The sequence below is a fragment of the Gobio gobio genome (assembly GCF_949357685.1).
Source record: "Gobio gobio genome assembly, chromosome: 15".
Taxonomy (NCBI): Eukaryota; Metazoa; Chordata; class Actinopteri; order Cypriniformes; family Gobionidae; genus Gobio; species Gobio gobio.
This window is the reverse complement of record NC_137108.1, coordinates 15,245,498-15,271,448: the sequence shown is the minus strand read 5'-3', so window position 1 is coordinate 15,271,448 and position 25,951 is coordinate 15,245,498. Positions and strand designations below refer to the sequence as shown.

General features: G+C 36.3%; 1 protein-coding gene across 4 annotated transcripts in view; it reads right to left on the bottom strand.

Annotated features, from left to right (window-relative positions):
- triob (trio Rho guanine nucleotide exchange factor b) overlaps nucleotides 1-25,951 on the bottom strand; it is a 186,907-nt gene that overhangs the window by 75,208 nt on the left and 85,748 nt on the right. For all 4 annotated transcript variants that reach the window (XR_013818063.1, XM_079837439.1, XM_079837440.1 and 1 more), the window contains 7 exons: nucleotides 15,689-15,880; nucleotides 12,331-12,462; nucleotides 11,628-11,858; nucleotides 7,216-7,338; nucleotides 6,885-7,076; nucleotides 5,880-6,049; nucleotides 1,798-1,972 (listed from right to left, as the gene is read on the bottom strand). Coding sequence is in view for 3 of the 4 variants with exons in the window: in XM_079837439.1 (XP_079693565.1) it covers nucleotides 1,798-1,972; nucleotides 5,880-6,049; nucleotides 6,885-7,076; nucleotides 7,216-7,338; nucleotides 11,628-11,858; nucleotides 12,331-12,462; nucleotides 15,689-15,880 (1,215 nt within the window). In the remaining variant the exon portion in view is untranslated. The remainder of the gene's footprint in view (nucleotides 1-1,797; nucleotides 1,973-5,879; nucleotides 6,050-6,884; nucleotides 7,077-7,215; nucleotides 7,339-11,627; nucleotides 11,859-12,330; nucleotides 12,463-15,688; nucleotides 15,881-25,951) is intronic.

Below are 25,951 nucleotides of genomic sequence, written 5' to 3'. Positions count from 1 at the left end.
GTCAGTTAGGAACCTGGGTGTGTTATTTGATAGCAAGCTTTTATTTGAAAGCCACATTTCTAGTATTTACAAAATCACATTTTTCCATCTTAAAAATATATTTAAATTATGACAAATGCTCTCAATGTCAGATGCAGAAAAGTTAATTCATACGTTCATGCCCTCAAGGCTAGATCATAGATGGTTGCCCTGTATGCTTAATAAACAAACTCCAGCTGGTCCAAAATGCAGCAGCTTGAGTTCTCACTAGCACCAGAAAGTATGACCATATTAGCCTGGTTCTGTCAACACTGCATTGGCTCCCTATAAAACATTGCATACATTTTAAAATTCTGCTGATGATTACTTACAAAGCTGTGAATGTTTTAGCCCCTACAGTCCTTTACATTTATTTTGGTCTAGCTGATAATACCTAGAATATCAAAATTGACTGTGGGCAGTAGATCCTTTTCCTATTTATCATTCAAACTCTGAAACAGTCTTCCTAGTGTTGTTTGGGAGGCAAACACATTCTGTCATTTTAAATCTAGATTAAAGACCCCTCTCTTTAACCTGCACACATAACACATTATCACATTTCTGTAATACAAATCTGTTAAAAGATTATTAGGCTACACAAATTAGGTCAACCAGATGGTAAAACTTCCGATAGCACCTAATGTACTTGTTACATCTTAAGAAGAATGGCATCTACACTTATATAAGTCTCTCTGTTTCATCCTTATCCCTAGATTACCGTACTAAGCCAGATCCAGTCCATATCCAAATCAGATGGAGGACCTGCACCTAGTAACGTCAGCCCTGAATGTCAGCGGAGACCATGCCAACTAGACATGCCATTGAGACAGATCCCCAGTGAAGACCTTGTCAACACAACAGCCATTGGCACATATCCTCAGCAAAGACCACAAGAACCACACAAGTCCTCTGCACAGACCCCTATGGCCAGCTTCGACTCCTCTCCACCATATGCTGGCAGGATGTATCCTAATCTTTAAGTTGAAGGAACTGGATAAAATATTCAGAATTATATCAATCCACAATCTGACTTGTGATCAACCTGACTGGAATCATAACCACACCGTGTTGGTTCATTTGGCCAGAGGAGAACTGGTCCCCTGACTGAGCCTAGTTTCTCCCAAGGTTTGGGAGTTGGGGGACACGTAATATTCAGGAATATAATTGATTTGACTGTACTGACACTATTGGATGAGAACTGGACTGAGCTGAGCTGGACAATGACATCACCATTTTCTAGCTGCTTTATAGTTGAATTTAACTAATTTCATATTTGATGATCTTTACAGTTATTGAACTGAACTAAATCAACACCGAACTGGCCACAATGACACTATCTTCTTTTTAGAGCTGCTTTACAGCAGAACTGAGCACTCTTTGCATCATTATTTCCCTGTTTATCCCTGTAAAGCTGCTTTGAAACAATCTGCATTGTATAAAACGCTATATAAATAAAGGTGACTTCTGCAGTGCTTGAGCGTTGATCAGCTAATCTTGATAATTGTTTCGTTGTCGTCAATAATTATATTTAGCAATATGTCATCTGAGCTTCTGCTATTCATTCAGATTTTCAAGACATCTTAAAGTTTGAAGAATGATGATGAAAAAAAGCCCCCTGACATCCCCACCAATTTCCCTTAATGAATATTGCCAACTTTCCACCACTGCCTGCAACACATCAATTGAGAACCACTTGTCTTGAATGTTTAGAGCCATTGTTTACAACAAAATCAGTCGGTAGTCATTTGGGAACAAACTGTCAGACAAGTGTGGACTCACGTCAATGGCATCTCGTTCAAAGATCCTGAGCTGGAGGAAAAGCTCTAGTTTGATCTTCCGTTCCTGAAACAGCTCCTCCATTTGAGCCTGGGCCTCGTCCAGCTGCTGCAGGACACTCTCAATGTGAGCCATAGAGCTGTTATGAGGAGTCTTATTGCTGGAGATTGCAGAATCTCTGCAGTCAGAAAGAAGAGCATGTACAAGTATGAGAGACAAGTTCTATGGCAGAATGTTTAACAGAAAACACAACTTCAATGAAGCGTCTTATTACTATTACTTATTACTTCAGTTAGTCTGCATGTTAGGAGATGGGTCAATTAAGTGTGTGAGTGTGCTACTGTATTTTATAGCAGTTGTTGCAGCTCTATGTTCTCATATTAATGAAAATATATGAGTCTTTAAAGAGATAAGTCTAAATTAGTGGCAGAGAGTATGTTCCCTTGTGTCAATTTGGAATTGTAAATTGGTATATTTAATCACCTATACTATACTATATAGAAAATCTGCTTGATTGTTATTGCAAAATAGAAATGATCCCCTTCAGACCAGGAATTTTTTCCACAGAGCAAATTTTTTTCACTTGCTTGATATTTGCTCTTCTTCAATGTAGAAATGAAAAGGAAAATTATTTTTTATTAGATTTGTTACATGTCCACTACAATGGACATCACGACTGAAGCAACATATGAACTAGAGTTTGTGAAATAGTGTTGAAGATTTTGAAAAGAACACATTGTAAGAATGAGCAATGCAATAAGATTGTATATCGCCATATTGAAGTATATGTGTATATGTCGTTGTGTGGATGTGGATGTGTTTATGTGTACTTGCTGGTTGTTTTGAAAATATTATTGTGTGCATTATAGCATCAAGACATCAGTGTGTGTGTGTGTGTGTATGTGTTGCTGTGTATTCATAGGTCTCACATCCACTGTGGATGTTTCTCACTAAAACCAATGAAAAATTGATGGACAGTTTATGGTCACTTTGAAGACATAGCCTAAATACAATCATATGAATCATATTTAATTAATTAACATTAATGTTCATACAACATCAACATTCGAATTTGTAGCTCTGTATTTTAGCTTTAAAAGTCTTGCACAAACTAATTCATGAGGTTCTTGTTGATATCTTTTACAGTGCATCCGGAAAGTATTCACAGCGCTTCACTTTTTCCACATTTTGTTCTGTTACAGCCTTATTTTCAAATGGATAAAATTCATATTTTCTTCCTCAATTCTACAAACAATACCCCATAATGGCAACATGAAAGAAGTTTGTTTGAAATCTTTGCAAATTTATAAAAATAAAAATAAAATCACATGTGCATAAGTATTCACAGCCTTTGCTCAAAACTTTGTTTGAAGCACCTTTAGCACCAATTACAGCCTCAAGTCTTTTTGAGTATGATGCTTCAAGCTTGGCACACCTATTTTGGGGCAGTTTCACCAATTCTTCTTTGTAGGACCTCTCAAGCTCCATCAGGTTGAATGGGGAGCGTTGGTGCACAGCCATTTTCAGATCTCTCCAGAAATGTTCATTCCGGTTCAAGTCTGGGCTCTGGCTGGGCCACTCAAGGAGAGTCAAAGTTGTCCAGTAGCCACTCCTTTGTTATATTGGCTGTGTTTTTAGGGTCGTTGTCCTAATGGAAGATGAACCTTCATCCAAGTCTGACGTTCAGAGTACTCTGGAGCAGGTTTCGATCAAGGATGTCTCTGTACATTGCTGCATTCATCTTTCCCTCGATCCTGACTAATCTCCCAGTTCCTGCCATTGAAAAATATCCCCACAGCATGATGCTGCCACCACCATACTTCACTGTAGGGATGGTATTGGCCAGGTGATGAGTGGTGCTTGGTTTCCTCCAGACATGACGCTTGCCATTCAGGCCAAAGAGTTCAATCTATGTTTCATCAGACCAGAGAATTTTGTTTCTCATTGTCTGATAGTCCTTCTGTTGCCTTTTGGCAAACTCCATGCGGGCTGTCATGTGCCGTCTGGCCACTCTACCATACAGGCCTGATTGGTGGAGTGCTGCAGATATGGTTGTTCTTCTGGAAAGTTATCCTGTCTCCACGGAGAAACGCTGGAGCTCTGTCAGAGTGACAATCATGTTCTTGGTCACCTCCCTGACTAAGGCTCTTCTCCCCCGATCACTCAGTTTGGCCGGGCGGCCAGCTCTAGGAAGAGTCCTAGTGGTTCCAAACGTCTTCCATTTATGGATGATTTACGGACTGTGCTCATTGGGACCTTCAATGCTGAAGAAATTTGTCTGTACCCTTCCCCAGAACTGTGCCTTGATACAATCCTGTCTCGGAGGTCTGCAGACAATTCCTTGGACTTCATGGCTTGGTTTGTGCTCTGACATGCACTGTTAACTGTGGGACATTATATAGACAGGTGTGTGCCTTTCCAAATCATGTCCAATCAAGTTGTAGAAACATCTCAAGGATGATCAGTGGAAACATGATGCACCTGAGCTAAATTTTGAGTGTCATGGCAAAGGCTGTGAATACTTATGTACATGAGCTTTTTTTTCCGTTTTTTATTTTTAATACATTTGCAAAGAGTTCAAACTAACTTCTTTCACGTTGTCATTATGGGGTATTGTTTGTAGAATTGAGGAAAACATTTATAATTTAATGCATTTTTGAATAAGGCTGTAACATAACAAAATGTGGAAAAAGTGAAGCGCTGTGAATACTTTCCGGATGCACTGTAACACCTTATGTCCATTGTAATGGACATTAAACTCTGAAAGATCTTCAAAATAACGATCATAATAAATATTATCACTTGATACAACTAAGTTTATAATGGGTGCAAGTTGATGAGGCTACCATGAACATACATCTGCATTTTATATTATAAAAGATAAAAAGGGGTTTCCTCCTCCTTCTCTCTAGTTGGTTAGCCATACCTGTCTTTTGTGACACCTGAAGCTCAATCAGATTAAGTTAAGGTCCGCATCTTCATTGTGATTGGTTTATCAGAGACCAATCAGTTACCAGGGATTACTCATATTATAAAAACATAACATTTTATTGGTTTAAATCAAAAACTATGTGATGTCCATTCCAATGGCCGCAGGGTCTGAAGGAGTTTTATTATTGCACAGCTCTATATATACAACGACGGTATATCCAACTTTATCCCCATACATGCAGTATACTCACACAAAGCTATATAGCAAATCTCAGCTGCTTGTTTATACCATCAAAAAATGTAACTATTACAGTTATTACATAACTATTCTAAACAATGTGTATTATGAAAAGCACTATAAAAATAATATTTGACTTGACTTAAATGGATAAACTCTAAACGTGTGTGTAATTTTGTGCGTGCACCACAGAGTAGGTCAGGTGGTTCTTTTTACTATCCCAACTGGCATGTGACCAACCTTCAGCACTAAAATGTAGTTGAAATAATGTCATGTGCTGTTTCAATTAAAAATAAATAATAATAAATTGAAACAATGTTGTTAAAAGCTAAATAATTAACTACTAACAAAATAACACAAAAAGGTTACTACACAATACAGTAATTAAACATTACATTTGATAAAGAACTGTATGAAAAGTACAATGTTGAAAAAACATCAACATTGATTCGTCATCAACAAAATTCAACATTCAAATTTTGGGGCAGACTGTGGAATGTCTGTAGATGTAGAACTGAATATTGGACATTTTCAAGTAACAGATTTACTGGTGTTTAACCACAGTTTCTTCAAAATAAGATAAATTGAAGTTACAGATTTGTAAGTTGTTAGTGTTCGTGATGTGCATTGTTTCGTAGCCTGCAAAATTTGCTCTATTAATAAAACCTGAAAAACCTGCATTGGTTTTCAATCCCCACAAGGTTTCATAAAGTGACCAAATAATCCAACAAAAATTCACAAAAATGGAAAAAGCATCTGTGGGGTTAAAGTTTAGTAATTATAATTAATACAACAGACGTCAATGGGATGCCGTTGCAATTACATGATGTGCATATGTGTTTGTGTCAGAATTCTCATGACAACAAGTGAACGTCACCTTTTTCCACCTAACTGATGTTTTCTCATTGGCCAGTACCTGAGCTGCTGGATGAGATCCTCTCCTTCTTTAATGACATTGACGGTGACCTGTAGGGTGGTTTGCTGCTGCTGACCAAAACGTTTGATCAGCTCCTGAACCGCCTCGACTGACTCAGCATAAACATCATCCAGCAACTCCTTCTGAAGTTCCTCCAACCATGTCCACAGCTGCAGAAGAATACCATCATTATCAGACAATTAGATTAGAAACGTCACAATGTTATGAACCAATCAGTGACCAGTGTAGAAACAAATAACAACTGTTCTTAAATGAAATATCCAAATGCACAAACATGACAATACCAACAGCCAGACGCACTTAGGCTGCCACCGAACGGCTGGTGTTGTTATTTCCTGTGAATGGCCTTCGTCTTGTGTGAGCTCACAGGATTAGCCATCTGCCTGTGTTGGCATGTCAAAGAGTACATCTCTTGCCACTGCAGGCCTTGCTCCGTCTTTCCACACCTCCCCATTGTCTTTTTCCATCTCCACCTTTCTCTTATTCCAAAACTCCAGCCTTTTACCCTTTATCATTACTCATCCCGTTATAAAACACACTCTCAGAAACAAAGATGTCTGCATAAACAGATAGCAGATGGCTAACATTACGCCATATGGAGACATTAAAGAGAGCATGGTTTGTTCGTATGTCATGAATGATGTACACACTGTCTACTCATTATCATTCACTGTTTGTGGAATATAGATAGACAATATCGAAAGAGTTCTGTATTTATAAGTATATAAAGGATAAATATTTGAGGTCTAAAAAAAAACGCTAACTGCAGCGCAGATCATGTTTAAAATTTGCCTAACCACTGGTAACCAGTGATAACCACTATACCATGGCTCCAAATTATTGAAACTTTTCCTGTATTTTTTGTTTAAGGAAACACTGTGAATGTTAAATTATATTTTGGAACACATTTATATCTAATAGAATACAGGTAGGCCTACTACCCACACATATCCACACCCACTCTTACTCTCTTCCAATATTTACCTCTTTGCTGTGAGTGTGGAAGGCAACAGACATGTCAAGCAGGACTTTGCGCTGTTCAACGCGTCTTACGAAATCCTGGATACGGTCCTCCAGCTGGTGTGCGGCCTGGTAGATCTCCTCAGGGTCACACTCGCCTGTCTGAGCCAGCTGCTCTGCCGCCTCCAGGAGTTTGTCTGCATTCGTGTAGGTGTTCTGAGAAACACGCAGTGGTTCGGAAGTTAATATGCATTTGACTAATTTCTCAGGTGGCCTAAATAGTTCTGGGAGGAGAACAGTAGATAGCCAGATGGACAGTAGCCAAGGCGATGCTCTTACATCTGTTCCTCCTTACCTGGGCCACTTCTTCAAAGTCCTCATGACGTTTCTGTAATGCTCGGGCCCTGTGCAGAGACTTCCCCACTCCTGTGTGCTTACTCAAGAATGCCTCACCATGGTTTTCAATCCAATCTAGGACCTGTGAGAAGACATTCATAAAGAAGAACCTAACCAAATGTTGCTAAGATGGTCAAAATAACCTCTACCTGTGTCATAAAAAGTCATCCAAAATGAGTCATGATATTATACACAGATATTTCAGCTGAGGATTGTCAACGCAAATGTGAAAATACACAAAACAACATTTATTTGTTACAACTGTAAAATGTAATTAAAATATATAGTGTATGCATTTCGGATCTAATATTTTGAAATAAATTAAAGGTACACTATGTACATTTATGTGCCCACTAGTGGTTAAAAAAACAAAACAGCATGCATTTTACAGAAGAACATTGGTTGTGCTTCGGCTCTGCGTGACTTTGTGAATGAATATGACCCTTCTCAATAGATAATGCTTTACAATGAAGTCTGTTAGAGAGCTTCATATGGCAATTTATCTCTTCAATAAAATACCTTACCCGTTGAGTAATAAAAATACCATCTCTGTGTCGCTTTTACAACATTTCAAAACCCTCAGTTATCGGGGTTATATTAAAGCCAAGCTAATGTTAATTCTTGTTTTATTACAAGCTCGGTCACATTATTTTTGCCAGCAGACAAGAAATGGGTTATTCTCTGGAGGTTCAAGATTTAGCTCCTCCATGTCAACCTTTCTCGCTCATGTGACAGCTAACCACTCCCACACCATACACGCATCAAAGTAGACGGTGCAACTTTTCTGTATATACGGATATGACGAGACACACGGGCAAGTGACATACTGTATGTAAGCATTTTCCCATGAAAACCATCCAGACTGGTCTCTAATATAAAAACACTTATAATAGGCTTAGCATATATATATATATATACATATATATATATATATATATATATATATATATATATATATATATATATATAGAGGAGAGTACCTTTACCATTGGATCTCCAACCAACTCCAACTTCCACACCCTTTGACCAATTCAATTCTGTGACTTCTTTCAAGGTTCATTATTATAGGATGTGGATTTTTAAGTCATTGTATAAAAGTTTTGTATGATGGACATATTCTCTACAGAAATGTCCATGACTTTTAAAGGTTTAATCAATTTCCATAACTTTTCAGGGCCTCGCTCAATTTTATAAAATGTTCAGGTTATGTGTGACTTTTCCAGTTGCTTGTGACTCTAGGATAAGGATAAAAAACTAAATATTGCAGTACTAGGGTGCCATTCCCTGAACTTTCCCAGGTTTTGTTTGACTGTGGGAACCTTTCAAATTAATTTTCCATTTAGTTTCCGGCCATTCATGATTACATGCCATTGTAAAATATACAGAACTTTCTAGCAAATTCTAGCTGAATTAAATTTTAGAGGAGAGCAAAACATTTCTCAGGAATCTTAGAATCTTAATTTTTTTGATTTTTTAATTTATATGATGACAGTGGATGCTAAAACTAATTTGCCACTGTTTTACTGTTGGGGTTTTGTAAAAGTGATGACACACAGGGCAACCTTTTGAGCAATGCTGCAGAGTTGTACTTTCCCATTGAGAATCTGAAACAAATTTCTATCTAGATACTTTTTAATCGGTCGTGGGTCCTGTGTCTCACCTGGTTGCCCATTGACGGAAACATTGTCCAGCAACATTGCTCAAAAAGTTGCACTGTGTATCATCAACTTAAGGGGTCCTGTAACTTATAGAGAATGTTCCTTGCAGTACCAACATCACAGGTTTGATTCCCTGCCTGGGAATACACAATATGATAATAAAAAAATATACAAAATAAATTAATAAATACAATATAAAGTATACTTTAAATGCATTGTATCTTGCTTTGGCTAAATGCATCAATCAAATTCATAAATGTAAAAGAGTTCAACTGTGTTTCTAGTGTAAAACCACCAGGGGGCACCTCAAAGCAGCAGGAGTCACTGCGACAGCTCAACACCTCTATAAACATCAGCACCAAACACGCAGTGAGGTCATCCTGCAGATTAAGCAAGCAAGACTCTGGTGTCTGTTCTGATGCTGTTTTCGGAGTTCAAATATTGTGCGTTTTCTGAATATTTGACTAATAGGGTAGTATCTGTTGTTTATCACATGCTTGTATGAGGGTCTAAATGCATATGCAAGATTTTATAAATAAAAACATATAAAAAATACGTTTAAGTGAGAATTAAATGTTTTATTAAACATCTGAATCCTGCAAGATGGAGCTGCTTAGACAGACGCCTCATATCCAAGTATGAAAGCTTTCTACCTGTCTCAAAAGACGTCACAGCACACTGCGAAACACAGTCCTCTACTCATGCATATTTCATTACGCCACCTTTGATCTGGCTCAATGTGCCACATTCAGAGATGCGTGTGTGGTGGCATCTGTCAGCACATGTGTGTGCGTGTGTGATTAGAAGAAATCATTTGTTGTGCAGATGTTGAGTCTCCTGCTCACGTGGCTTTTTTCAGATGTCTGGAAGGTTTAGAGGTCCCCTATGTCTGCATCATTTTATGGGGCAAACCCTCAACATAATGAGGCTGCTGAACATGGTTACCATGACAACTGATACTGAATGCGTCTGAGAGAAAAAAGACTAAGTTAAAAAAAAAGGGGGAACAGTGTGGGGCAGACTGTGTGTGTGACAGAACGTGAAAGATAGAGAGACACAATTGGATGTTATAGAATTTTTAATTTTGTATTACTTATTGAAAATGTCTGCAAAAATCACCTAAAGATTTGAAGTGTTTTCTATATAACTACTGAGAACAGTGAATTGTTACACTGACGAAGACAGACAGCCGAAACGTTTGCATTGTTATATACTGCTTGAACTTAAGTGCAGTCCAGACCTTTTTTGAACTTTTGACATAAATCTGTAAAGTCTAAATCCAGCACATCCCAAAGACTTTAAATGAATTAATGTGTGACAATTATTCTGCATGCTCCCTCCCAACCATTCTTTCACTATTTGAGCCTGATGCATCCTGTCCTACAATATGGTCATCTTGTGTCTTCCTGCTTGGTTGTTTAAGAAATGAAAAGCTACACACTCAATCAATTAGGGTTAGAAGAACTGTTGCCAACATGCTAGAAACATAATAATCACTGCAATAATGATCCAATCATAAACTCATTTGCTTATTTAAATCCAAACAGCAACTTATTTTATTTTATTTTTTGGCTGAGCAGTTTTTTCTACTTTTATGGTGCCTTTTATCCTTTTTGTATGTGGAGATTTTGTATGTGAGAAATCTCTTTTTATTTATTTCACAGTAATAACAGCATACAGGTTTGGAACGACATGAATGCGAATAACTAATGGCCGAATTTAAATCTTTACTGAACAGTCCCTTTAACAATTGAATGCAGTAGTGCCTAAAATCTCCCTTTCAGATTTATATTCTATTCTCAACTGAGCAGTGAAATCCTATTTTAAACAGACAAGGACTCACTTTATATTCAACATAACGATGCCTCACAGGCATTCCGATGATGCCATTTTTCAATAAAGATATTCAGAAAAAGAGAAGAAGAGATTCAACCAGATGCACCTCATTTATGAGCAGGACTCATTTTAATGCCACAATGTCAAATGTATATTCATAAACAAACTCTGTAATCAGTTTGTGTTTTGTTAGATCAAATTATATTAAGGATGTTTTTTTTTACAATAACACTGTGATATTTCATTCATTTATATGAACAAGTCTTAATCAAATGTTAAACTGGCTTATCAATAACTTTTGAATGAAAAAAATAAGTCTATCATGCCCACGAAGGCTGCATTTATTCAATCAAAAATATAGTAAAAATTGACATATTGTAAAATATTATTACAAATGAATTCAATAATAATAATTTACTTAATAAATATACTTTTATTTATTTTAAAATGTAATTTATTCCTGTGATGGCAAAGCTGATTTTTCAGCAGCCATTACTCCAGTCTCCTTCAAAAATTATTCTAATTTAGTGATCAAGAAACATTTCTTATTATTATCAATGCTGAAATCACTGCTTAATATCTTAATGTCCTTAATGTCCTTTTTGGTTCAATGGGAAAATGTGCGACTGAGGGAATTGGACCTAAATTTCGAGTGAGAGAAGGCATGTGGTGGATGAAACTTGTGGGAAGTGGGCGAGAGTGAAAAGGAAAAAAAAATCTGCACAGATGTCTAGTGAAACGCTCTGACACCTCATCCAATCTGCACATCTCTCACTTCCCAAACAAGAATGACTAAATTAATCCCACTGAATCCGTACCAACAGTATTTGAGGTAGTGTGTGTATGAAGTATTGCTAGTTAAGAATAAGTGTCTGACCTGCTGGACATCCTGTTGGAAGACGCAGAGCTGTAGCCTTTGGTGAAGGCGGAGTTTGCGGTGTTGCCAGATGTTCTCCAACTGCCTCTGGTGGTGCAAAACCTCATGAATGATATCCAGGACGTGGTGCACCGCCTTAGAGTAGTTAGCCGAGGCTGTCAGCGAATCGGCACTGCCTGGTGTCAAAGGGCGCTGTAGCTTATCCAGTAGGGCTTTGCCATCCTGACTTACCTGAGGATGTACAGGAAATAAACATCAACACCTAAAGATCTTATAGACAGAAGAACATCCTACCTTCAATTGAATATCTAGTCATGAAACACTAGATGGTTCAGACTGATAAGTCATTCTCATGCAATCTGTGAGCAATCACATAATTTACTATAACTATGCACAAGCTGATTGATTCTGCAGCCATTGAGATTGCTTGTTCAACATTTAAATAGTCTGGTTCAGTGTTTGCTGTAAGCTGTTTGTCCAGCACACTATCAGAGTTCCTCTGAGACCCTCCACCTCCCCCAGCTCCACCTGCCTAGATCTGCTATGGGATTTCTGTATGACTATTTTTACATGCTCACAGCAGCATGTCTGTGTATCTATTGGCAGGAGCAAACTTGCTCAGCAGCACCAAAACATTCACAAACACAAGCAAAAAGCTTTTATTACAGAATATCGTATTTATTCTAATGGATATAATTCATACCTCAGAATAGGCAGCGGTGATGTGTTCATAGAGACCCTGGTGGTGGTGGATGGTGTCTTCCAGGTCCTGCAGCTCAGACGGAAGTTCTCCTTCTCCACAGGCCTTACACCATGAGTCCATGTTGCTCATATACTAGAAAATAGATATTTTAAAGATATATAATTACTATACTATGCTGTCTTAATTAGGTAAAACAGTATATATATATATATATATATATATATATATATATATATATATATATATATATATATATATATATATATATATATATATATATATATATATATATATATATATATATATATATATATATATATATATATATATATATATATATATATATATATATATATATATATACATATATATATATATATATATATATATATATATATATATATATACACATATATATATATATATATATATATATATATATATATATATACACATGTGTGTCTGTACAAATATACAGTCTATTTTTGCCCTGTCTCATTGGGAGCAAAACAAAAGCTGAATGAATGGCGTGTCAGTCTAATATTGATGCTGACAGCAGATAATAAACGCTCAAAGAGAAAGATAAAGGACAGAAAGATGAAAGGAATGTATTTATTCATCCTTTTTCCAGCCCACAGGCCTTTCTGTATAAGTGAAAATTATCTGAACAATCACAAATGATTCAATCATAAAACATGAGATAAACATCCAAGTTGTATATTCACCAATACATTTTTAATACTGGAGAAAACAAAACACAAACATAAGTTTTGTTTGTGTATAAATAGGCAGACTTCCTGCAAAGTGCAATAATTGTGGCTTGTGGTGAACATGTTTACAATGTCAATACACAGATCCTCCAACTAGTTTGTCTGAATAACAGGAGAGGGATGAAAGGGGTGGTGTGAGTTGTTGTAAAACGTGATTGGAATTATTATCTTTGCAGTTTCTTTGGATTCCATTTTGTGTAACAACTTTAAATGTGAAGTATAACCAGCACATCATTTTCAAAAATCTGGGAGCCCTTTCTAGCATACAAACATACTCATCAACTCAAATTGGCTAGTTAACCCTTTATACCCCACACAGAATATATTGTTACTACATCCCCATCTGGACAATATGTTGCTTAGAATTTTATTTTTGTACATAGTGCACCTATAATTTTGTCTATCTATATTTGTACATGTTAGTACTTTACGTTCATGTATAAAACTGATAATATATAAAATGTATCAGTTCTTCCCATTACTATTTATTTAACATTAACATTAACACCCGCCAACCCTCATACTAGCCACTTTGGCGGGTTGAATTTTAATTTAATTGTAGTCTTTTAAAAAGGCATCTAAAATAATAAACTAAGTGCAATGTAGTGTTGTCAAAAATATAGATTTTTCGATACATATCGATACTGAAATTTCTGAAACGCTTCCAATACTGATTTTCCCCAGAATACACAATACCAGCTGTGCTTTCTTGTTCTCTCATCTCTCCGACAGCGAGTTGACACACAAACCCGCCTCCCCTCACTCACTCGTTTCATTTGCTCCGGATGAATATTGTTTCCATTGAAGGGCTTGCATTTCGCCGTGGGATTGCACATATTGCACACAATTTTACTCATTCCAGCTGAGTTTTTGTGCTCACACCCGGTACTATATTTAGTTCTTTTTCGCTGCCCTTAAACAGTCAAATACACACAAAATAGCCTAATGTCAAAATGCCGTTTTTGGCCAGTATTCACGTAAACACTAGGGATGCTCATATTACCTGTTTAACCGTTAACCGAAAGTAAGAATCAGTTAAACGGTTAAAAAAAATTTTTTTTTTGCTGCATGGTTAAAGAAAAATGTGCTGTATTTGTTAACTCACGGGGCACATCGACACGTGCAACCACACGTGCCAACAGACGTATTTTGCAAAATGAAGCAATAGAAAAGAAGTAGGCCTATTGTGTGGGGCCATACTTGCAAAATATGCTAGGCGGTATTAAAATACAGCAGTAGTACAAGCTCTTAGACTGGTGGAAAGCAAATGAAAGGCGCTTCCCAAGGCTGGCCACTCTAGCGAGGCGTTATAATATTCCCGGGGCATCTGTGCCATTTGAAGCCTTGTTTAAGGCTTTTCGTAATGTGGTTTTGGTAAAGTTTACTAAAGAAAACATTGTCACGTATGTTCTTCTCGCCGCTGTTTCCTGATGGTTTATAGAACAATTACTCCGAGTCGCCCTCTGTTGTTTCAAAGAATAGCATAACGGCGAGCGCGATGAGTATAAACCATAGACCAACACGTCCCCAAATGGTCAAGGTGCGCGTGCAGTCAGTGGAGGCTCGCGCTGCGGAACCAGACGAAAGTATAAACAAGGCTTGAGATTAAGTTTTCTGCCGCGGGTCTAACTGTCAACAGGCTGTGCTCCAGACTAACCCAAATCACTTAGACATGTTACTTTTTAAAAAATTTAAACAATACAAGGTGTGGATTGAGGTAGGCCTGCTATTTTTATTTGACGAAAAAAACTTAGTCTGACGGAAAAAAACTTCTTCAAAGCTTCAAACGGATTCAGTGTATTTTCGTTTTTGTCATCTTAAATTGGTACTTATTTAAGTGAAAAATATTAAGTGTAGGCCTATTTATGCTTTTTATTTATATTTTTTTCTGTTTTTCTCTGTTGTCAGAAACGCTGCAGGTGCATGAACATTTGATAATGTGTGAATCCAGGTTCTGTTGTTGATCTGTTCTGTATGCTGCTGTTTGCACGGTAAAATAAACAGGTTAAAAAAGTGTCGTTAAAAAGTGTCGTTTTAACGGGTCACAGACATTCGTCAATTGTATTTTTATTTAATGCCAATTCAATATTATAATCTTATCAGTTAACGGTTAATAATCGAATAATGAGCGGTGATTGTCGGTCAGGAAAATGAACCGAAATGAGCATCCCTAGTAAACATAGTTATGTTTTAAGTGAACGTAAACAGTTGAGAAAGAAAACGCATGTGTAACAGTATAATACATCTGTGTGTCAGGTCTTAAAGTGACAGCCTAAAATTCCTGCTGCCAAATTATGAGATAATATTACAAAAACATTTAAAATAAAATACATATATAGATTTTCCCCTTGGTACCAATGTCAAAATTGTGGCCAGTAAAAATGCTGAGAGGCTAGTAACTTTGGAAAACCACTAGCCTGAGTGGCTGTTGAGCAAAACAAATTATGTCAAGCCCTGTATATATACAGAATATAGTATAGTATAGTATAGTATAGTATAGTATAGTATAGTATAGTATAGTATAGTATAGTATAGTATAGTATATAGTATCTGTAGGTACTGTATGTGTCAGCACATTTAGGCCTCACCTGGTCAGTTTTCTGGTGGAAGTTAGCAGACATCTCCAGTAGAGCGCTCCTCTCGTCCAGCGCGGCTGCGAACGCTTTCCATTCCTGCTCCAGCTGACCTGAGATCTGCTGAATCTGCTGGGTTGCATAGTGACCCGACTCCAGCAGCCTGTTCCCCACGGACATGATCCGACTGATGTTCACATACACATTCTGCAAGAGACCACATGAATCACTGAGTGCTGTATACACTGCATCACTTCCTGAATGGATTGTTTTTTAAGATGACACATTTACGCTAATCATACATGGGGTATGTGGTATTGGCACAGCTAAAACAAATCAAAACATAGTGCATTTTGACTTTGAAGGCTGAAATGGAAAAAAAAGTTGCTACAAAACAAAACAAAAATTACTTTCTTTTGATAATTTCATTCAAAATAAATGATGAATGGTTGAGCCAGATCTGCACGAAACAGTATAAACAGCAGTCCACTCGAAGCTGCTTGTGCAGGGAGGAGTAGCTCTCGTCCGGCCACAGACACAGCTCTGGAATGTGTGTGGATGAGAATTTAAGCAGAGAGGAAGAATCATGGTCAGAGTTCAGGTCTACCCATTTCAGACAAAAATTGTTGCTGTGTGGTTTTACCAACGGAAAATACTATATACGAACATAAATTGTAAACAAAAGTTTATATCACTAAACTGATCTTTGATCACCAAAATGACATATTTAAATGTATTTTTCCTGTGAAAGAAGTAAATCTACACACCAGCTTTAGTATATGCAGATTCATGAATATTCAAATTAGCCCTGCCTTCATTCACTCAACTTTTACTCAAGTTACTGTAGTAAACACTGCACAAAGGTATCGCTCTTTACAACTTCGGACGCATAACGGTAATTAATATGATTAACCTTTTGTTTGACTACAATATCGAACAGCTAATATAAACAGCCTGTTCATATCAACAGAAAAATATACCGGTAAGTTTCGCAGCATAGTAATGATGATATGCTAAAGCCAGTGATTTCAAACCATGTTTTTGAGACTGTCTTTGGTTCACTCAACTTTTAAGGAGGAAATACTCAGCAATGGTGTTGACTTATGAATATGCACATGGTTTGTCTGAAAGCATATTGAAAACACCACATAGACATATAAACAACATTAAAAACCGGATTTTCACCACAGGGGTGAAATAAATATGATAAATATGATGTAAGAAATACACATCATATATTTTAAAAAATATATTAAAATCAAAAAGAGTTACTATTAATTGTAATAATTTCACAATATTACTGTTTCTACAGTATTTTCAATCGACTAAATGCAGCTTTTGTTGGCATAATTAATTTCTTTAAAAAAACATTTAAAAATCTTACCAATCTTTTGAACAGTAGTGTACTTTTATTAGAAATTATTATAAAAATTATAATTCAGTTTTAAATAAACCATTTGTTCAACCAAAATATTCCTGTTTTCTTTCATTTAGGGGTCATTGTAACTGATGGTATTGGTATTGGATCCAAAACATTATTGATGTTTTTTTTAGTTTTCAACATATTTTTAACATATTCTTACCGATGCTTACAAGATTCAGAAGTGATTTTTGTCATTTCAATTTATTGTTGCTATGCTTGCTAGATAGCATAATCTTTTTGACAAATCAGTACAATTGGCAGTAAAAATGTTGAATATATCACAAAAAACTAATGTTTAACTTTGTAATGTACATGATCAATAAATGTAAAATTTTCAGTTGGCGGGGAAAAACTGAACCTTAAACCTTAAAATGAAACTTTTAACCAATGATACTATAGCCTAATTTTTCAATATCCAATCAAATGCCTATGGATAGAATCAAGCTCCTCCCTACATTATTTCCACCTAAATGCTCTGTTTCACCTGAAAATACGTCACATAATCAGAGAAAATGCTATGATCACAGGTGGCCCATGATCAGTACTATATGGGGTTGAATCTGATTCCAAATTAGCGCTTTCATACTAATATGCTTCACGAGTGTGTGCTCTCTGATGTAACGGGGGCATCTGAATTATGTACGTTCTTTAGGGAGAACTAAAGTCTAGTGCATGAGAGTGCTGGTGGAACGCAGTGCTCTGGTTACCATGCTGTTTCCTCACATGGGACTAATTACACAGCCCAGAGGCATTCAAAAGGGTACAGGATCAATACACAGAGAGCTGTCAGATGAAAACCTTATGGGGGTTTGGTATCGGCCTGCGTGAAACAATAAACTACAGCAGTCATGTCCGTGCATGTGAAAACCTGGAGCAATAACACAGTCACATGCATATATGAAAACAAACACACACAAACTTTTCAACCCTTAGCCTTAAATCAAGTCCTAATAAAATGCGATTTGCAATAGATGCACAATATATTGGTGACATTGGTCATTTCAATTTTTTTGTAATTGGTATCAATGTGAATCAGCCATTATTAGAATCATATAAGCATATACTGTATAGACCAGGGGTCTCCAAACTCTGTCCTGGAGGGCCACTGTCCTGCAGACCCTTGGTATAGACCATTTGGGAGCAGACATCACAGTTAGGTTGCAGTTGTGCGCCCATTGTGGTACAGCGGTAACAATTGGAGGAAAACAGGCAAATCTATGGAAGAAAAAACATTTCTTGCTGTGCCTTTGGATGTCCGAATCGGGATGCAAAAAAAGATGGTCTTCATTTGTATAGAATACCATTGTCGAAGACAGCCTTTGAAGCTAAACACAGACTTTATGATTGCAAGCAATTAAACGGACAGTCCACACTGATGAAACCTACTCCGACCATTACCCTACTATTAAAGCATGAATTTGATGTAAACAATAGGCCTACATAATATTCACATAAGTAGATCATAGGGGGCATAATGCATTAGTCTTACAGTTACAGGGGAACTTTCTTAAGGGAACCCTACGCTGCATCTTGGATGGGCGCTTTTGAGATGCCATCAGAGTATCCATTGTCTGAAGTATGTGTGTAAACACTCCAATCTGATTGGTTGGCGACAGTCTGTGACATCATTAGCAGAGCGCAGAGCCACCAGCTTTTTTGTCTTCAGGAGCCATTTGCATTGTTAGCACAAGATGAAGGCATGATCATGGAAAATCCCAGGTTTTTGGCACCTGAGGACACACGACCTGTGCGTTTATTGCTTGGGAGATGAGCATGTGCTTTCAGTGCTCGAGGGTTCTGAATGCAGCCATTGTGTGAAATGTACAATGAGAAAGCTCCGTTCACATTTGGTCTTATTCTTGAGGGATGTGGGACAAGCGTCTGCTGCCCACGGTTTAGGCCCTGCTGTTGCCAAGGCAAGGTGGAGGCTTCAGATATAGGGGATCGCAGGTCGAGCATGGGCTCGAGCGATCTGCTGGATTAGGAAACCCTGTCATCCAATCCAGCAGATAGCATATTGCTGGAACCATCTAGCCATGAGGAAGCGGATGTGGTTGAAGAAGGCAAGGAAAGTGTGTGTACTGAGTCTTCTCAACCTTCCAGCCCAGCATAGGGGGAATTGCTGGACATCAATACCTGAGCCACAGCCAGATTGTATCTGGCTGAAATTAAAATTTCATGTCATGGGACCTTTAAAGTATTTGTCATATGTTCCACAACCAAACATTGCCAAACTTCGTCCCATACTAACACTGGCAGATGCGGAGAAGCTTGTCCACGCCTTTGTCTCCTCCAAGCTGGACTACTGCAATGCACTCCTTATCGGGATCCCAGGCAAAAATCTCCAGAAGCTGCAGTATATTCAGAACAGCGCTGCTAGGATCCTGATGAGGGTGCGCAAATACGACCATATAAACCCCATTCTCAAATCACTCCACTGGCTTCCTGTCTCGCTCAGGATTGAGTATAAGATCTCCCTCCTTACTCAACAGTGCATCCATGGTGACGCACCTATCTCAAGGAACTCCTCACCACACAAACATCCACACGTAATCTCCGTTCTGTTTCACCGCATCTTCTTAAAACTCCCAGGACCAAACTCCATACTATGGGAGATCGGGCCTTCTGCTCAACTGCCCCCAGTCTGTGGAATGCTCTCCCTGACCACTTGAGGATCCCACAGATAGATGTAGATGCTTTTAAACGTGTTCTTAAAACCCACCTTTTTAGCAGAGCTTTTGATTGATTTGTTACTTAAATTTTTCAGTTTTATTTATTCTTATTTATTTATTTTATTTTATTTTTATTGTTTTAAATCTGTAGCACTTTGAGATTTGTTTAATGTAAGGTGCGATACAAATAAAATGTATTATTATTATTATTATTATTACAACCTACTATATGAAAATTGAGGTGCATTTTCCCCAGAAGTAGTGGTACTGCCAAGGATGATAGAGGAATATCAAAAAAAAAATCTCTGTGGCAGGCATTTCCTGAGAGCTGTGTCAGACGAGAAAAAGCTGTCAGAGCCTGGTAATTTTTCCATAGAGCTCTGGCTTTGGGGCTAAAGTAGCCTGCTGGGGAGGAGGGAAGGTTCCATTGAGGCCAGTATTTCCCCTGCTATAGAGGCATAGAAGCTAAGGGATCTTCTATTTTTGTGGGAAATAATGGCTTAGGGAACACTACCACTAGATGGACTGTGTGCGTACATGCCCTGGATCGACGCTCTGACTCTGACTAAATAATCTGTTAAATCAATCTATGCTCTGCTCACAATGTTTGTACATATTTTCACATAGTGAGGCAGGCATCCCCGCAGTATGGCAGAGTTGGTAATTGTTCCCCATAGTGTCCATCCAAGATGCAGTGTGGAGTTCCCAATCAAAAGGAAACATCTCAGGTTACGACTGTAACTGTGGTTTTCCTGAGAAGGAGAACGGGACACAGTGTGTAGTTGTCCTGCCATTGGGTCTGCCTGCATGTCTCCTTCAGACAAAAAAGTTGATGACGTGTGCTGTGGGTGCCCTCTTATAGTTCTGGGCACTCTGCTAATGATGTCACGTTCTGTTGCCAACCAATCAGATTGGATTGTTTTCACACATGCTTCAGACACCGGATACACTGATGGTGTCCTCATAGGGTAACAGCCATAACTTGAGACGTTTATATCTCCCAATTCGGACTTTAGAACTAGCAATTATGAGTATATATATATAGATATCACAATTCTGAAGAGAAAAAGACAGAATAACAATCTCACAATTCAGATTTTTCTTCTCAGAATTGTGAGACATATATCACGTGGCTTCCATAGACTGCTATTGCAGAACTGTCACCAGATAGTCCCACAAAACACGTCATTGCTGTTTGCAAACACCTAAATGGTCTATATCAGATAAGCATATATATCAGGACTGAAATTGTAATACCATATGTTATACATAAGCATTCGACACATAAATATACACTCAACAATGAAGAATTCTATGATATCTGGAAGATATGCACAGCACACCAGCTAAATCTGTTGTCAATTTTATCAAAATTTAAAGATGACCATTTCTAAATAATGCAGCCTGCATATGTAGATAAGACAATCCAAAGTCACTGGTGCCCACATATACAAATTAAATGTATTTCTACCAGATGAAGTCAGGATGGAAAATAGAGTTATTAACTTTGTATAGCCTCACTCCAAGCCTGGTTTCAGAGCTGTTCGGAGAAGATAGACATGCACCAGTAAATACAAATTCATCAAATCCCTCTGTTACATATCACAGACCTTGTGGATTGCATCATGAAAACAATTAAGAGCTCATTTTCATGTAAATCTAAAGCAGCTTAAAGTAATTTCTGGCTTAACATATGCTAAATATAATGGGTGTTATTGTCATGTCAATGACCAGCATGTGGTTTATTAGCAAAACTGACTTTCACATGAAGGGCTCATCATAGAAATCAGTTTGTACGATTTACATACATTTACAGAACTCAATGTTAAAAATCAACGCAATCACATTTGAGGCAGAAATTACACTAAACAAAGTGTACAGTGTGTTGGGTTTTCATATTTTTCATGTTTCATTCCATAGACATATGGATGTCTATTTTGTATCTGATTTTTATCCTCTTATCCTAAACCAGCACCTAAACCTAATATAAACCTTATAATAAATCTGCATGATTTATAAACTAACAAAAAAAAAAATCCCCTACAAGGACAAGTACTTTTAGCTTTGAAGGAAGAAAGGTCTGCATTTATTTGATCAAAGAAAAATTGTTAAATAATATTACAACTTAAAATAACAGTTTTCTATTGTAACATTTCTTATTCCTTCAGAAGTTATTATGATTTGCCGAAGTAACATATCTTATTATTATCACAGTTGAAAACGGCTGTGCTGCTTAATATTTTTTTTGTGGAAACGAATTATTTAATGAATAGAAAATTTAAAAGAACAGCATTTATTTGAAAACTAATTTTTATAACAATTTAAGTGCATCCTTGCTGAATAAATGTATACATTTATTTTAAACTAGTGTTTGACCGATATATCGGCCGATATTTGGCATTTTTAAAATATCGGCATCAGCGATCAGTTTTTCTTATTGGCCGATGTGTTAGAAGCGGGACTTTTTGACAAACTTTATATCCTTGATTTTAAAATATGCTGCGCTATATTCAGTTGACCACTATGTCATATTAATGCCATTTACACAGTGCTGCATGTAAAATTAGTGCTACCTTGTCAGTATTTGTAACAAATATGATTACCAGTGCGCACAAACTTACCAGATTACTGAATGACCTGTTAGCCTACAGTGTTAACTTTCTTTTTATTAATATATTTGTAAACAATTACTTTATTTGAGAAAAATACTGTAATATTATAATCTAAAGTTGCCATCTAAAGTATAATGTTTATTTTAAAGATTGATTTATTTTTATTTATTTTCATATTTCTAATGCATTAAAAATTTAAATAATATAATATAATAATATTAAAATAAATAAATATAAATTATGTATATATACTTTTCTAATGTAGTGTTGTGTCTATATAATTAAAATACCTATATATTTATTTCATTGTCATGTTGACATTTGTATTGCTTCTTTTCTTCACCTTTTCTGTTTTGTTGAAATATCTACTATAAGATACACCCCAGAATGAGAATTCAGCTCGGAAAAACTTTTAAGAGTTTTTTTTTTCTTCTTCCCATTAGTATTCTAGTAAAACTCCTGCATTAACTATATTTGGATATAAATAAGTTAATTATCTGACCCTCTAAAACATAAAATCAAGAAAAAGACATGTCATGTCACTTGAGCACAAAATGAGAGTGCATTTGGAGGAAGCGGTCTACCTACATTTACACAGATCACATTACAGGACCTGAACACAGCCAAGACACACATACCGTAGAACAAAAGCCTTCCTCACATGAAAAAATCACTTTATAACAGGACTGGACCCTGAAGTCTACTTAAACAGAGAGAGTCATGCAAGGACAGTCTACCCTTCACATAAAGCCCAGGTTTAATATTATTATGCAAAACCTTTTTTCTCTTAGAAAGACTGGGTGATTAGAAGAGGAGTGCCTGGAACATTATATCTCCCTCTGGATGTCTCTGGGACTAATCAATACACCAGCATGATGGGAGATTACCCAGCCATGAGTAAAATGCCTTTAGCCGGAGGAGTGTTTTCTACATGTTGTCCTCCAGATTGTCTTTCATAAGAGAGTGGGGGTTGAGTTCATTTACAACTTGACAAGCATAACGTTCCGCTCAGGTGACATTACCCCTGGAAGTCAATGACATAGCTGCTTAAGCATGTCTATTACGAAAGGTTACTACCAGGCTCCCAGTGTGTCATGTGATGTACATTAACGGCTCCATAAATCGCCTATTGAATTACTGTCAATAAATGTTGCAAATGTCACAGTACTTGCAGGCTATTAAACGGTAGTGACCCTGGAGTCCTCTAGGAGGCGGGCTATAAGCATATAGTAAGTCATCATTAATTCAAAATGGACAATTCTTATGGACAAATTCCTATTTTTTACAGAATGTTGCGTTGCTTATTACAAATTATTTATTTATAAATCATTATTGTTTTAAAATGCATATGCCCTCGTAAACTTTGATCAAAAACGTTAGATCACAATTTATTTTAAGGTGACGTATAGTTACTCTAATAAGTACTGAATAATATTAATTAACTACATGTACTTACAGAGTTACGGTTTGGTTTAGGGTTAGTTACTTGTAATTATGCAATTATGTTATTAGTATAGTAAGTACATGTAGTAACGTCTAAGTTAACCAAATGTTAACCTGCCCTCCCCCTTGAAATGAGATCTGTTCTGGGAAGGCCTAAATATCCTCCACAACTAACTGCAAAGGGCAACTTCATACGATCCAATCATATCCCAAGGATGAAATCAAGTCCTGACCTAAATTTTTTTCCCTCATTCTCAAGCCGTTTTACTCGGATATACATCACAATAGGGAAGAAGGTCAACCTATTGATTGGTTTTGCCAATTAATCGGCACCGTTAACCGATTGCTGGAACCATCATTATCGGCAAAAATCCATACCGATAGGAATGAAAAATTTTTGATAAACAGTTAAGAAAAAACAGCTATATATATATGTATATATATATATATATATATATGTATATATATATATATATATATATATATATATATATATATATATATATATATATATATATATATATATATATATATATATATATATCAATGCTATATGACCTTTGTGTAGATATTAAGCATGACAGATATTAAGTTTGTATTTATATTAATTGGTAAAACTTTACAACAAGAGTCCATCTGTGACACTAAATAAGGTTAATACAATTATTGTTCATTGTTAATTTCAACATTTACTAATACATTTTTACATTTTAAAGTTAAATATTAATATTTTTATATTTAAAAAGTACTGTTAATTTTCACGGTACAGTACTGTTTTTTTTTTTTTATCTTTGTAATTAGCACTTTTTTTATGTTTTTTTTTTTTCATTCAGAATTCATTTTACAATCTATCGGTTGATTAACCGGTTATTGGCCAGCGTGGTCCAACCTAGTTATCGATAAAATTCACTATCGGTCTAGAAGAAAGGACTATCGCAACCTCAGTTTCATGTTGACTTTCAAAAAACTAAAATAAGTCCAGTGATCATAACATCAGAGACCAGAGATTAGTATTCCATTTGTGTGAAAAAAGAAAGAATCCAATAAACACAAAACGTGCATTAATAAAGTAATACAAGCCAAATAACCAACTGACACAAGCCAAGTTAATGTAAAAAGTGTTTACGTCTGTTCATGCCTCGCATCAGGCTCCTAGGACTTCCTGAGGAGGTAGTGCCCCGGCTGCCCGACAGTCAGGCTCACCCAAAGCAAACAGTTGACAAAGCATTTCATCCGTTAAGTTCTGCACAGTTATAGCAACGTGAGAGGGGGTAGACAATTCTCACAGCTGAGGCAGGACATGTGATTTAGCACACTCAGCCAAACCTAACACACCAACAAAGGAGCAACAAAGAGCCTGATAACAACCTATAAAAACATCCTAATTGGTAAGGGTCATAACTTTAAAAGTTATGTAAACATTTAAGGATGGAGAATACAAATGCACAATAATATTTAGCTGCATTTAATTCTACATTTATTTAATTTCCTTCTCTATTTTCTTATGTTTATCAAGAGCTATTTTGTTCCATATTTATGTGTCTTTATTGGTTATCAAGATCCACTATGTTTAATATATTTTTTGTTAATTTTCTTGCTTATCTACGTGTATTTTAATTACCTATATTGTTGTTTTCCTAATTGTTCATCAAGATCTGTTTTATCTATCGACATCTATATAGTTTTTCTAAATGTTGTGATTCCTATAAAAAAATAAAATAAAAAAATTATATATATATATATATATATATATATATATATATATATATATATATATATATATATATATATATATATATATATATATATATATATATATATATATATATATATATATATATATATATAGCACACTGCACACTGTTGTATACCCTTTGATTTAATGGCTACATTCATGAGACTTAAAAAAAAAAAAAAAAAAATAATATATATATATATATATATTAATTTGTATGTAAAAAAAGCACAGAATCTTTCCTCCGGATTCGCAAATGCTTCATAAACTTCAGATTTGATAGTTAAACAAATGTTAATGAATTCCAATCATTAGTAAATAGAGTGCATGTGCAAGATCATTACAAACACTCACGAATTAAACTCAGTCATTTTTACCAGGTTTGTACAAAGG